Genomic DNA, 13,607 nt, shown 5'->3' on the forward strand with positions numbered 1-13,607 from the left:
GGCAGCGGGTCCGGGGCGGCGGCGGGCGATGACGAAGAAGAGCCCGCCACCTCCGAGGCCGCGGGCGAGGCCGCGGGAGACGCCGAGAGGGGCGCCGGGGACGCCTGAGGCGTCGTGGCCACCGGGGACGCCGACGGCGTGGTGGGAGCCGGGGACGCCAAGGGCGTCGCAGGCGCCGGGGGGTGTGATCCCTGAGGCAGCCAGATGGGGAGAAACTCAACTCGTGGCGCGGGAGGCACCCTCAAAAACGGGAGGCGGCCCAAGAGAAGCACGCGGGCGGCCATCACCGGGAGCGGGCTATGCCGCAACATCCGAAGGTACCTGCTGAAACGGACGGGCGAGGCCGCGGGAGACGCTGAGAGGGGCGTCGGGGACGCGTGAGGCGTCGCGGCCACCGGGGACGCCGACGGCGTGGTGGGAGCCGGGGACGCCAAGGGCGTCGCGGGCACCGGGGGGTGTGATCCTTGAGGCAGCCAGACGGGGAGAAACTCGACTCGTGGCGCGGGAGGCACCCTCAAAAACGGGAGGCGGCCCAAGAGAAGCACGCGGGCGGCCATCACCGGGAGCGGGCAATGCCGCAACATCCGAAGGTACCTGCTGAAATGAAAAAACTATCTCATCAAAGTAAACGTGTCGGGAAGTGATCACCCGATGTGAGATAGGATCATAGCAGCGGTAGCCTTTGATGTTGCGGGGATAGCCGAGAAAGATGCAGGCCACGGACCTAGGTGCGAGCTTATGCGGAGTAGTGGAAGCGATGCTAGGGTAGCATAGGCAACCGAAGATGCGGAGCTCAGCATAGGAGGGTGGCGTGCCGAACAAAAGGTGATGAGGTGCAAAATTCCCGCGAGTGCGACAGGGACGAATGTTGATGAGTAGTGAAGCGGTGGCAAGCGCGTCGGGCCAAAAACGTGGTGGCACGTTGGCGTGAAAAAGGAGGGTGTGGACCCGATCATTAAGAGTGCGAAGCACGCGCTCAGCGGCCATTCTGTTGCGAAGTGTACGGGCAAGTGAGACGAAAAGTCGTGCCGTGTGTGGCGAGAAGGTTGCGGATCGCAAGATTATCAAACTCCTTCCCGTTGTCTGTTTGCAACGCATGGATGGGACGCCCAAACTGCATGGAGACATAGGAGTAAAAAGCGGTGAGAGTGGCAACAGCATCCGACTTTCCCCGCAACGGGAAGGTCCACACATCATGCGAAAAATCATCAAATATGACAAGATAATAAAGATAGCCCGTGTTACTTGCAACAGGAGAGGTCCAAACATCACTATGAATTAATTCAAATGGGTATGATGCAACATGAGAGGAAGTCCTAAAAGGAAGATGAACATGTTTGCCGAGACGACAAGCATGACAAGTGTGATCGTCGATCTTATTACACGTGAATGAAAAACTCCGAAGAATATGACGAAGGGTGGCGGTGTTGGGATGGCCGAGACGAGCATGCCAAAGGTCCACTCCGGCGGAAAGCGCCATGGATGCAGCGACGGAGGAGGTGGATGAGTGGACCGGGTAGAGCTCGTCGGGGCTGTCACATCGGTGGAGCACCATCCGCCAGTGTACTGCTGCGGCGTGGGGGCGGTGTGGAGGGACGCTAGAAGCGCGGGGTCCCAAGGCGCCGGCGGGAGGGCCGGGGCCGACGGCGGCTGCTGTGGAGGCGGCGGCGCGATGAGCGACGGGTACCCACCGGCCGAAGGCGGCCCATAGGCCGCAGAGGGGCCGTAGGGCTGTGCGGCCGCGTACGGCTGAGGAGCCGCGTGAAGCGCCTGATGAGAGGCCGGGCGGGCGCCGGAGAAGCCGGGGACGGGGGCGCGCGGTACGGGCATGGAGTACGCGTGAACGACCCCCGTCTAGGGGTTTTGGCCTACCTGCCAGGGCGCCAGCGGGAACTGCTGATGCGGGTGGCGCGGCGCCCCGCCTTGGGCGGCCGGCTGCTGCTGCTGTTGCTTGCGGCCGCCACGGCCACGGCGGCCACCGCGACGCTCGGCGGGGGGCGGCGCCGGAGCCAGTTGCTGCTGCGGGTAGGGGAACCCGGGCGGCGGCGGCGCCTGAAAGGGGCCCGGTGCAGGCCGCGGCTGAGGGGCCGGGGCGGTGGGCGGCGCGCTGCCGTGGGTACCGGCGGTGAGGGCCGTGTGAGTGGCCCGTGTACGCGACATCCGCATCCTCCTCTCCTCCAGCTTCAGGTACGCGACTATCTTGGGGAAAGTCGGGTTGGTGATGAGGAGGATGTTGGAGGCGGCGTTCCTGAAGTTGTCGTTCAGGCCGGCGATGAGTGTGCTGAGAAGAAGCTCGTCGGAGACCTTCTCACCGAGGTCACGGAGCTCGTCGACAAGCTTCTTGAGGCACATGCAATAGTCGTCAACGGACGAGTCGAGCTGCTGACATCCAAAGAACTCGCCGTGCAAGCAAACCTTGCGCTGGAGCGCGTTGTCGGTGAAGAGGCCGTTGAGCTTGGTCCAAACGGCGTGAGCATCATCGTCGGCGGAGACCACCGTGTGGAAGAGGTCCTTCGAGATGGTGGTGTAGAACTAACGGATGAAGGTGGCGTCGACGGACATCCACTCCTCATTGTCCTCCATGAATCGGGAATCCACGGAGCCATCAATGTGATCCCGGAGGTTGTACTCACGGAACACAAGGGAGAAGTATGTCTTCCAGGCATAGTAGGTGGAGATGAGATGATCGAGGACGACGGGAACCCGACCGAGGATGTTGAGATCACGGATGACGACGGGGTCGGGACCGTCGAACGGGTTGGTGTGTCGGCTGCGGGTGGTGCCGGAGGAACCGGGGGAGGCCATGAGTCCGGGAGGGGAGGTGGTGCGGCGGCACGCGGGAAGGGCGGCGCGGTTAGGGTTAGGGTAGGGAGGGCGGAAGCGTGGGGAGGAGGCGGCGGCCGGACACACGGGCGGCAGCGGCGGCGTGGTGCGGCGGCGGCGGCGGCGATGGGATCGCGGCGGCGGCGCCGGCAGCAGAGGGTTAGGGTTTAGGATCCGAGGTATGATACCATGTTGGAAACGAGAGTTTTGGCAATGCTACTCGATGTATTGATCGGTGCATAGCTCACGTATATATGGAGTACAAAGTGGGCTACAACATCAACTATACAATGACTAGGAGATGGACCGAAGTATACAACATACATGCACAAACCATATGTTCAACACGGTTGACACTTGCCACGTCAGCATTTTTTGGCTAAAGCGACGCTAGGGTTTGATTTCTACCGGGATTAATTAGTTTATGGTGCGAGTGACAGGCATTTTGACTTCGGAGTTTGATTCGCCGAGTGCAGGTGGCGATGCGACGTCGCGAGACGACAACGAGCGCGGTGTACCGGTGGGGTGCGGGGGCGACGGGGTTGGGAGGCGGAAAGCGCGGCGCTGCGACGTCGCGGCCAGGCCAAGGCCGCGCGACCCGTCGGCACCCGGCAGGCAAGCACGACGATTCTGTCTCGATCGGAGAGGGTGAGGCGATTTCGGGAACGTACACGCACAAAGTGGACGCACGCGATCAATTCCAACTGCCTATCTCTCCCCGCGATTTGGTCAAAAAAGGGGATAGATTCTACTCCTCTCCTACCTTTGTCTCTCGATCACTCTTCACAGGTCCTGCCGGTGCTTACCGACACGGCACGGCACGGCACATTGTCGTCGCCCAACAGAATAACGAGATTGGCACGACGCGGAACAAAGACTGACATAATTCGGGAGCTCACCGACGGATACAGCATCACGACGTCATCATCCGACAACAGAGGATGTTGCTTCGTCGTATCATGCCGACAACAGTCCAATGCACGGTATGCACCTGCATATCAACTCTTGAATCGGTTACTCTTTACAGCATGCTTTACTTTGTTTATTTGTTCATGCACATATGTAGATATGTACATTTGTCCTTCCTCCTTTTTGAATTACTTATCATAGAAAATAATAAAAATAAATGTATGTAGAATTAAAATACATCTAGATGCATTCATTCATGCGATAAGTAATTTCGGACGGAGGGGTAGTAGATGACTGTTGTTTCAGATCTTCATGTCATGACAGCCATGCTATACTATGGAAATGTACATGCGTGTTCTGTTGACGCCCTGAATAACTATTTTTCTCGCTTTTTCTGACATTTTATCATGCTCCAGAGAACCAAAACAGTCCCACGCCGGTCATTCGGTCAACACGACCGAGGAACAGTGGTAACGCGAACGCGGCGGCACCGGCATGCATGCAACCAATTGTCACCGTACGTCGACCGCAAAGCTCTCATGGCCGCCCACCGTCTCCGGCCGCCACCCCCTACAAAAACCCGGCGACTCCGTTCCCGTCCAAGCATCGCACGCCATCTATCAACCCTTCCGCCACCTTGTCTCTCACTCGCGAAAGCCCCGTCCACAGGTTACGTACGTGCGCAGAAACGAGAACATGGCCCAGAGCAGGACCACCGCCGTCGCGCTGCTCCTGATCGCCGTCCTGGTGGCGGCCGCGTCGGTGCCGGCGGCGACCGCCTTCGGCTGCTACGACGACTGCTACGAGCGCTGCGCCAACGGCGCCAAGGAGGACCCAGCCTGCACCAAGATGTGCGGCGAGGCATGCGGCGTCGGCGGCAAAGGCGCCGGCGCCGCCGGCGGCGCGCCCGCCGCTTGAGCCGATCCCTACGTGTGCATGCATGCATGCATGCATGGCATCGCACACAACTCAAGATACGCACGTCCGACCGATCATCGGAGGAAACATGCGCGCCTGCATGCTCTGTTCGTTCATTCGTTCGTGACTAGCTAGTTCTTCTTGAATTCATTTGCTATTGTCTTTGATTTTCAACCTGGTGCGTGCTTGCATGCATGATAGGTGGAATCAAGTTCCGGCCGGCGTCGAGTTTATTGTTTTTTTTTTAGTTCTTGATTGTTTTTCGAGATAGCTACCCGCTTATTTCAGGCGGTAAGTTTATAATTATTAATTGATTTAAATTAAATATCTATCTCTGGTTCCATGTAGATGTGTGGGTGCCGATCGTCATCATCTCTTGTTAATTATTTTCGCTGTATCTCCTATATGTTGGTCAAGAAGACACATAGTAAGTACTATATATGTCGCGGAGTTCAAAAAAAAAGTATATATGTTGCGCTCTCATGTGATTGGAAACCTTCTCTCTTCTAGTTACGAACTCCTTTTAAGAAACATCGATTACAATGCAGATACTCACACGTAGGATACGAACGCCACTACCACACTTAGACTACCTACAGTGAAAGTAACATAGGTAGTAACATCACACATATCTAAATAAAATAGATGATGTGGCAAACAATAAATGAAGAAAGAGAGGCATGTGGTAACATGGCTAGTTACTAGTAGTATGAGTAACATCACACATATCAAGGCAAGATAAGTCTATAGCCTAATAAATGAAGTGTTACATGCTACCACACATATGTTACTCCCCACTATAGAGGTAGTAACATAGAGTAGTAACATGAGGCATGTTACTACTCTATATTACTACCCATTATGGCTAGTCTTACTCTCACACAATGTCTACTTTAATGTGGATCTAGGCATGGGTGGCCTGACCAGTTGGAGGCTTGGAGCGGGCTTTGGCTCCAGTTTTTCACCCGTGAGCCTGGGCCGAAAACCCGAATACTTAAAACCTATGACTTGGTGAAAATATGTGCATTGCTCCCTCCGTCTCAAAATAAGTGTCACTAAAAATAAATAAATAAATGATAATAAATCCTTTATGAGAAACACATATAACTTCATTCATACTCACAACTATTAAAGATGCATTCCTTTTGAACCATGCTTCAAGAAATTACAAACAACTCCTACAGCTAAGAATTACAATAAATCTCTTGGAGGCATCTTTTCCGTAGTATCAACCTTTGCAAGATGAAATATTGCCAAGACTTCAACAAATAGACCGCAATTCGATTGGAGTAGCGATACTGCGACTCGTTCAGCTGCACAAACTTGATTACCAATAAAACTCCATGAGTCACCTATCAAAAATATGAGAAACTGTGATTGATGAACGTACTTGGCCCGAAGATGATCCCATAAAAGTATAGTGATTAACCACAAAATATTCACCATAATGTCAAGGGAACATTTCAACTTCAAACAGGAAATTAAACCATCAAAAGCAGCATGATACAATAACATAAATTCATCATATTCGAATAATCAACGCTGTGAGAACTACTAGGTGCTAAAAATGACTATAAATTTCAGGACGACTAGAGGAGCCCATCTCTTAGTCCCAAGATGGAATGTGGTGGCTAGGGGACCAAAATTACTCCTCATGCGGCCACTGCTAATTGATGTCATTGAATAGAAAATGCCACTATTTTCATTTTATTTGGGTCGGCTTTGGATCTTAGGGTCAGCTTTTTAAAGCATGTTCAGAAAAGCTCAGTCCCTAACCTCTTCGCTCCTAGGATACTGTAGGAATCTATCCCGGAGCTCCGTCAACTACGTGGACAAACCCGAGGAGGATTGGAGTCCGGAAAATTTTGAAGGAGCATCGCGCCTACAAGGACTGAAAACCCTAACCTAAACTACTAACTGGAGCGGCGGCACCGGGATTCCCCCTCCCCACCACTGGCCGTCGGAACGGCGGGTAGAGGGGAGGAAAATCCACGGGCTCGCCAGTGAATCCTGCAGGGGAGAGCTTGCCCTAGCCGCCTAGGGTTATGGGAGAAAACAAGAGAAAGTCTTCAGTAAGATAGAAATGACCTTTGCAAAGAGTAGCCCATAATTGGTGACATCCTAAAATGATAGTCGCAAAGCATCAAGATTAAAAGGTAAAAACACACTCAAGATTAAGAGGTACAAACACTCTTCTAATCATGCCAAGCACATGATTCTTCTACTCCAACGAGCAAGAGAACGAGACATAGTTTCTGGTACTCCACAAAGACAGCTCTGCTTTTTCAAACCTTTCAAGATTAAAGGGGTGTTTGGTTCAAGGACTTTTTAGTCCCAGAGACTAGAAAAAGTCCCTAGGAACCAAACGGGAGGGACTTTCTCTACAGGGACTAGAAAAAGACTCTACTAGAGAGTCTTTTTGATTAGTCCCTGGGACTAGAAAAAGTCCTAGGACTTCTGAACCAAACACCCCTTAAATAACAGCATGTGGACGCCCCGCCTAGACATTTACAAAAATAGATAAATGCATGAAGCCATGAACCCGTCGGAATACGCGCGGCACCGTCCCCACCCATTGCCCAACGGCCGACATCACACAGAAACTTCTATTTGCGGCAGTTCGGACATAGTACTATACTCCTACTTCAGGGTCAAGTAGCTTTTTGGTCGCCCTGCGCAATTTCAACGGGCGACGTCGGGCAGACCGACGCAAGCAAAGCATATGCTAAACTTAATCCCGCTACTAACCTAATTTACCTACCCCACCTAACTATCCTAGTAGTTTAATTAACCCCGTCGATACGGGGCATATGCGCGCGTTTGAACGAATCCAGGGTCGGTGACTTTTGCACAAAAGGAATATGAAATGGCAGCAGGAGACTTTGCGTCGTGTGATATACTGTATAGCTTAGCTGCTCAGTCTTTGTCAATCGGTTAGCTGCTTCTCAGTTCCCTAGTGGAGACGGTAATGTTGCATGTGGGTTGAGATCAAGCTTACTTTACGTTTGTTTTGATTTGGCAAAATGGTCAAACTTTGTTTACGCGTTGCTACCAATTCTAACCGCCTTCTGTCTCTGTCTCTTTTTTGGGAGAAGCATCCAGTCTAATCATAATCGATCATGATTATACAAAGAATACCAAATACCAAAAGTAATAAGAATTACAACCAGATTCATGGATCACCTAGGGACGGTTGCAACTACTGAAGCAAGACGAAGGCGCGCCGCCGTCATCGCCCCTCCCTCATCGAAGCCAGACAAACCTTATTATGATAGACAGTCAAGAAGTCGTCGTGCTAAGCCTCCACAGAACCAGTGCACCAGATCAACAACCATCGCCAATGAAAAAAAAATAGATAGGAAGGATCAAACTTGTAACCACATGAACGAAGACTTAATCCAAACAAATCCATCGAAGACCATAACCGACCGAATTGTACAAGATCCAACGGAGACACAACTTCACATGCCCTTCGACGACACTAGACGTACCATCGAGGCGGGGGTCGGACGTAGGAGACATTATTCCTACTAAGGGACATCACTGCCGCCACACAACCCCAACCGACATTGAACTTTACAAGAAATAGAGTGGGGGGGCCCTCCCGCCAGCAGGGGCAAGGTCTGCCGCACCTCCATGGCCAAAAGGCCATCGGATGTGGGGTGGACCGACGCTGGTGCCAATGGGAGAAAGGGGAAAACTTAATTGCCTGGAGGTCGCCTCGTGGGGAGGAGGAAACGTTGAGGTGTTTTGGTCGATTTAATACTTCAGTTTTAAAACCCCATATATTCTGGATATCTTGGCATTTTCTAAGTATACTAACAAAAATCTACTCTACGCCTTTATTTCTAAACCTTGAAATGCTCGATATTTCTCTCTTTTCTAACATGTGCGGGTAGGTTGTGAATCCTCATCTTTTGCGGCAAGGTTGTCTTTGTAGCATCATACTTAAGGGTGAAAGTGGTTAGGAAAATTTCCATCTGGATCCATTTTTATAGGATACGGCGAGAGAATTTTTGGATCAAAAATAAATCCGATTCGAACCCGAGTCTGATTGGTAGGATATGGTATTACTAATACACGATCTCGTAGGATAATCCTTTTTTTAGCTGAAAAATACGACTTTTTAAATATGGATATTTCATTTACGGGTAATTTTTGAAGTGTTAACTAGCTATATGTGAATGCTACATTTGCTTATGAGACAACACATATGCTTGTTAGTAATTTATTTGACTTATTCTAGTACTTTGTAGTGTTTTATGTGTGCTTAAAGCATATAAGTATTAATACTTCCTCATTGTCTTTTTTATTTTAAAGCATTTATATTCCTCCTGTATACATTTGGTTATGACCGTTCTGATCTGACTTACCATACCACATCGGAATCCACATAATCCGCTATCAAATCCGCATAAAGTCGGCATTCGAATCCGCATTAGTCCCACTTCCGAATCCGAAAATAAATATGAAATTAGATATTGTATGGGCATTATCCGCCTGAATCCGATTCGGTTTCACCCTAATCAAACTAGAAACCAGAGTTTTCCCCGCGGTGACCTATTTTCGTGTGCGGCCCAAAGCATCTCATGGGTCTAAGAATTTTCTTGGCGGGATTAATTACGCCGCGAGGAAAATAGAATGGAGGAAAATAGTACATTTTATAGAACCCTAGTAAGTCACTTCAAAAATACGAGTAAGATAAATACTGCAGTCGCCAAATGCCCTGGCGGTTGTGCTAATATCACATTATATTGTAAAGCCTGAAGATCGTATTTTCTCATTAATGCTTATAATCTGAAATATTGTAAGTTTCTTAAACTGTTTTCGCTAGACAATCCAACTTTCCGAGCATAAATTCTGGTCTCTTTGTATTATGTTTCAGCCTGGTCCATTCTAAATGCATGTGTAGTATGCATAAATTCTGGCCTCAAGTAGTATCATACCTGGGTCATTCTCAGCCCATGTGTAGAAGCAGTGAGTATTTGATTGGGCCTGAGTCCACGCGGCGACTATTTCTCACATTAAGCGAGACCGTAGGAATTCTCGTTGTGCGCTTCAACAGCCCACTCGCGCACACTTCAAAATAAAATAGTGAAAAAGGAGCACCGAGGAAGGGATTTGAACTGTAGTCTCCTAGATAGATTGCAACGGTGCTAGCCACCGGGCTAGTGTCAGGATAGTGCTAAGTAATAGGGCGGCATTGAGTTGAGCCAAAATGAGCCCGGGTTTCACTGGTTTTGTTTTTTTGGGGGGGGGGGGGGGGGGGGGGGGGGGGGTCTTTTCTTTTTTTTCATTCTTTTTAAAAAAAATCAACTTTATTTGTCATTTTCTTTTCTATTTGGTTTTATTTTCTTTATTTTTGGGGTTTCATTTTTTGAATTTTCTTTGTTTCTTTTCGTTTTCATTCTACGTCTTTTTATATGTCAACAACATTATTCTAATAAGGGCTAAAAAAATTCCAATACAAAATTAACATTTTGAATACATAGTAAACAATTTTTGATACACATTTTTCAAATGCATGATTAACATTTTTCAAATACAAGATTAACAGTTTTTGTATACATGGTCAACATTTTTTTCTATACACACTTAAACCTTTTTTCAAATGCTTCATTAACATTTTTCTAATACATGGTCAACATTTTTTATATGAACAGTTAACAATTTTCAAATGCTTTATCAACATTTTTCAAATGCAAGATTTACATTTTTTAATGCATGGTCAACATTTTTCTATACCGATTTAACATTTTTCAATGCTTGATTAACATATTTTAATTATTTATTCAACACTTTTTAAATGCCTTATTAATGTTTTTATCTACATGATCAAAATATTTCATCATTTTTTTAATAGATAGTCAACATTTTCTCTATACACATTTAACATTTGGAAATGCTTGATTGACAATTTTTAAGTACTTGTTTAACATATTTTAAATACATGTTCAACTTATTCAACCTATTGTATATATTTTGTATACATTTTTCCTATACACATTTAACATTTTTCAAATGCATGATTAAATTTGTTTTTAAAAACATTATAAAAAGTATATTTTATAATATATATGATTCGTACGGCATTTTATCCAGTATAATCCTGAGCAGCATATGATTCGTATGGCATTGCTGTGAGATTCAAAATCACTTATCTATAAAAAAATGGATTAGGAAAATGTTCGAAATCATATTTTCAGCTATGTAACAGTACATTACCGGAATTAGTAAATGTACCAAGTAACTGTGTAATTGCCTCATACTACTACATTCTACTATACCGTATGACTGCACACAGAAAACGTCTTATACTCCCTCCGTCTCAAAATTCTTGTCTTAGATTTGTTTACATACAGATGAATCTATTCACATTTTCATGTTAGATACATCTATATCTAGATAAATCTAAGACAAGAATTTTGGGACGGAGGAAATATTAAATTACAGAGGGAGTAAGTCACAAACTAGCCCTATACATTTCACAGTTGAAATGCATTTCAACCACCATCGCTCAAGGTAATCAAACCTTGATGTAGTAAATGTCAGCATAGATCCCAAGTCTCCAGCAGATCATGGCGATGGACTGAAACAAGGACATCCCCTGCCAAAATCAGATGAACCTGGCCGGGATCATGTACGAAAACGAAACGTCTATGTTCAGCGAAACGCTTGTTCCTCAACCTCCATTGGTAGGCTATGGACAACAATGCAATTGTCATCATCATAAAAAAAACACTACTATACCTGACATGATCTTTGGAACAGGTGTTATTTTGATTACCTGTCGTAAGACTGTATAATGCCGCAGCTGTACAACGAATGAACCATGCCAAGATCACGGGATTGTTCACGTTCAACGAATCACACGTTCCCAGCAGCTCCTGCCGTCTTCTCCACATTAGTTGAGGACCAGCTGAACTTTTTTTATTCATTGTAATTGTCACTACTGATTACTTAATGTATCAGACTTGAAAAAGACTTCAAAACTAAATTCCAGCTGGCTTTCATACATACACCGCTAACTTTGATGATTATAGCAATGTTTAGGAAATTGTATCAGTATTCAAGAGAACAATTAGCGCAACTGTAACTAATATGTCTTGTTCGTGTCCACATGGTAGCAGCCTGGTGGCCACCGATCCTGTAAAAACAATTCATTTTAAACAGACATATAGTTTCCCAAATGATAAGTGTCATATATTTGGCACGAAGCAGAACGTCCTTTTTACCGTTTGATCTAGCACTCGCATCTTGGCGCACGAAACGCGCTACATCATCGCGAGTTACTTGTTCGTGTGCAGCTCGAATTCGCTCGACCGCCACCTCCTCCCATTTCGCCCACCCCAACTCCCCCCACTTCCTTATCTATTATGTGCTCGCAGCCGGATTCGAAGGAGGCGGCCGGCGTTGCACAGGCCGTAACAGAGGCGTCCATTGTCCACCGGTGTCCGCGATGCGCGGGTGGAGCGCAAGTGCGGTGGTGAGGCTGCGCGAGGGCAGCGATCGGTGGCCACCAGGCTGCTACCATGTGGGAGGGCGGCATCCCATGGGAGAGGTGTGGCGGCCAGCCCTCACCGGCGAGGGATCCACCACTCCCTCATGATATCAGCAACGCCCCCAACTCCTCCCCTTTCTCCAACGACGGTGGCGGCAGGACGCCTCTCCGACCGGCATCGATGGCGTGCTCCGGGACCACGTCCGGCGCCACCACTTGCACATGGCCACAACCGCCGACGTCATGGAAGCCGTCATATTTTTGCCATGGCAAAAACATTTTAAGAGAGTGGAGAACATGTTAGGTTGCCGACATATTTTTGCCATGGCAAAAAATTTGACGTAGGACACATATGCATGGTACTGAAAGTTGTCATGGCAAAAATAATTATCGAAACCTATGCATCGTGATAAAAGTTGGCATCAATTTTATACAGTAAATGATGGGCATGACAACTACACATTAATATGCAGGAAGTTTAGGTTTTTTTTTGTTCATTACATGGCAAATTCATACCTAGTCGCATGGAAAATTCTCTAACAATATATTTCCAAAACAAAAATAGTATAAATCTTCGTAATGTCGATGTGGCAAATCTATGTTTTTTAAACATGTCTCATGGCAAATTGTATAAAAATTTTGTTGTTCTAAGGTTGATGGCAATTTTAGGGGAAAAAAGTACAATAGATATGGCAATTTCTCAGTATATTGGGGTCATGGCAAATGTAGGGATAAAAAACATCTACATTTTTTTAATAATACATGGCAATTTCGTTTCATGACACATGGCAATTTTTGGGATGTCCATGTCCATTTCAGAAATGAAACTAAAATTGCCATGTCTCGTCTATATTTTTTTCCCACAATTGCCATGTCAATCAAGATTCTTTTTCATGTATTTTTGGCAATTTAATTTCATTTTTGCATGCCCACTAAACATTCGTCCATTTATCCATATAAAATTTTTAATTTCAAGATTCTTTTTGCCATGACCAAATATGAATTTTCCATGCTATGAACAAATTTCCTAAATTTGCCATGTGACTAGTACAGAAAAAACATTAAATCTACCATGATTTTCATGAATTTACCATTATCTAGATTGCAATTTTTGCCTAAACTTGCCATGTGATCCGTACACAAAAATTCTAAGTTTGCCACGCATTAGAAAGCAAAATTTCAACACAAACTATATTTTTTTATGTCATGGCGACTCTTCTTTTTGTTTTTTCAGGCCCACTAATTGTTGGTACAGAAGCCCAACAGAAAAAAAAAACAGACCCACTCAGCTGAATAATGCATGTGCAATTAGTTCCGTGCCAGGGGCTGCTTGTATTGAACGACCACGTGAAGTGCAATTTTCTCGTATGCGTTTTAGCGAGTTTGAAAATATTGGACATGTCTCTCTTTTTTTTAGACAAATTGGACATATCTCTCTTTTTTTAGACAAATTGGA

The 13,607-nt window shown here is 46.9% G+C and overlaps 1 protein-coding gene across 1 annotated transcript; it reads left to right on the forward strand.

The window, feature by feature from the left end:
- Nucleotides 1-4,417: 4,417 nt before the first annotated feature.
- On the forward strand, nt 4,418-4,650 carry LOC120964896 (uncharacterized). Its single transcript, XM_040389929.2, has one exon. The coding sequence runs from the start codon at nt 4,429-4,431 to the stop codon at nt 4,648-4,650; it is 222 nt and encodes a 73-aa protein (XP_040245863.1). The 5' UTR covers nt 4,418-4,428.
- The last annotated feature ends 8,957 nt before the right edge of the window (nt 4,651-13,607 follow it).

This window comes from Aegilops tauschii, chromosome 5 (assembly GCF_002575655.3).
Source record: "Aegilops tauschii subsp. strangulata cultivar AL8/78 chromosome 5, Aet v6.0, whole genome shotgun sequence".
NCBI classification, from domain to species: Eukaryota; Viridiplantae; Streptophyta; class Magnoliopsida; order Poales; family Poaceae; genus Aegilops; species Aegilops tauschii.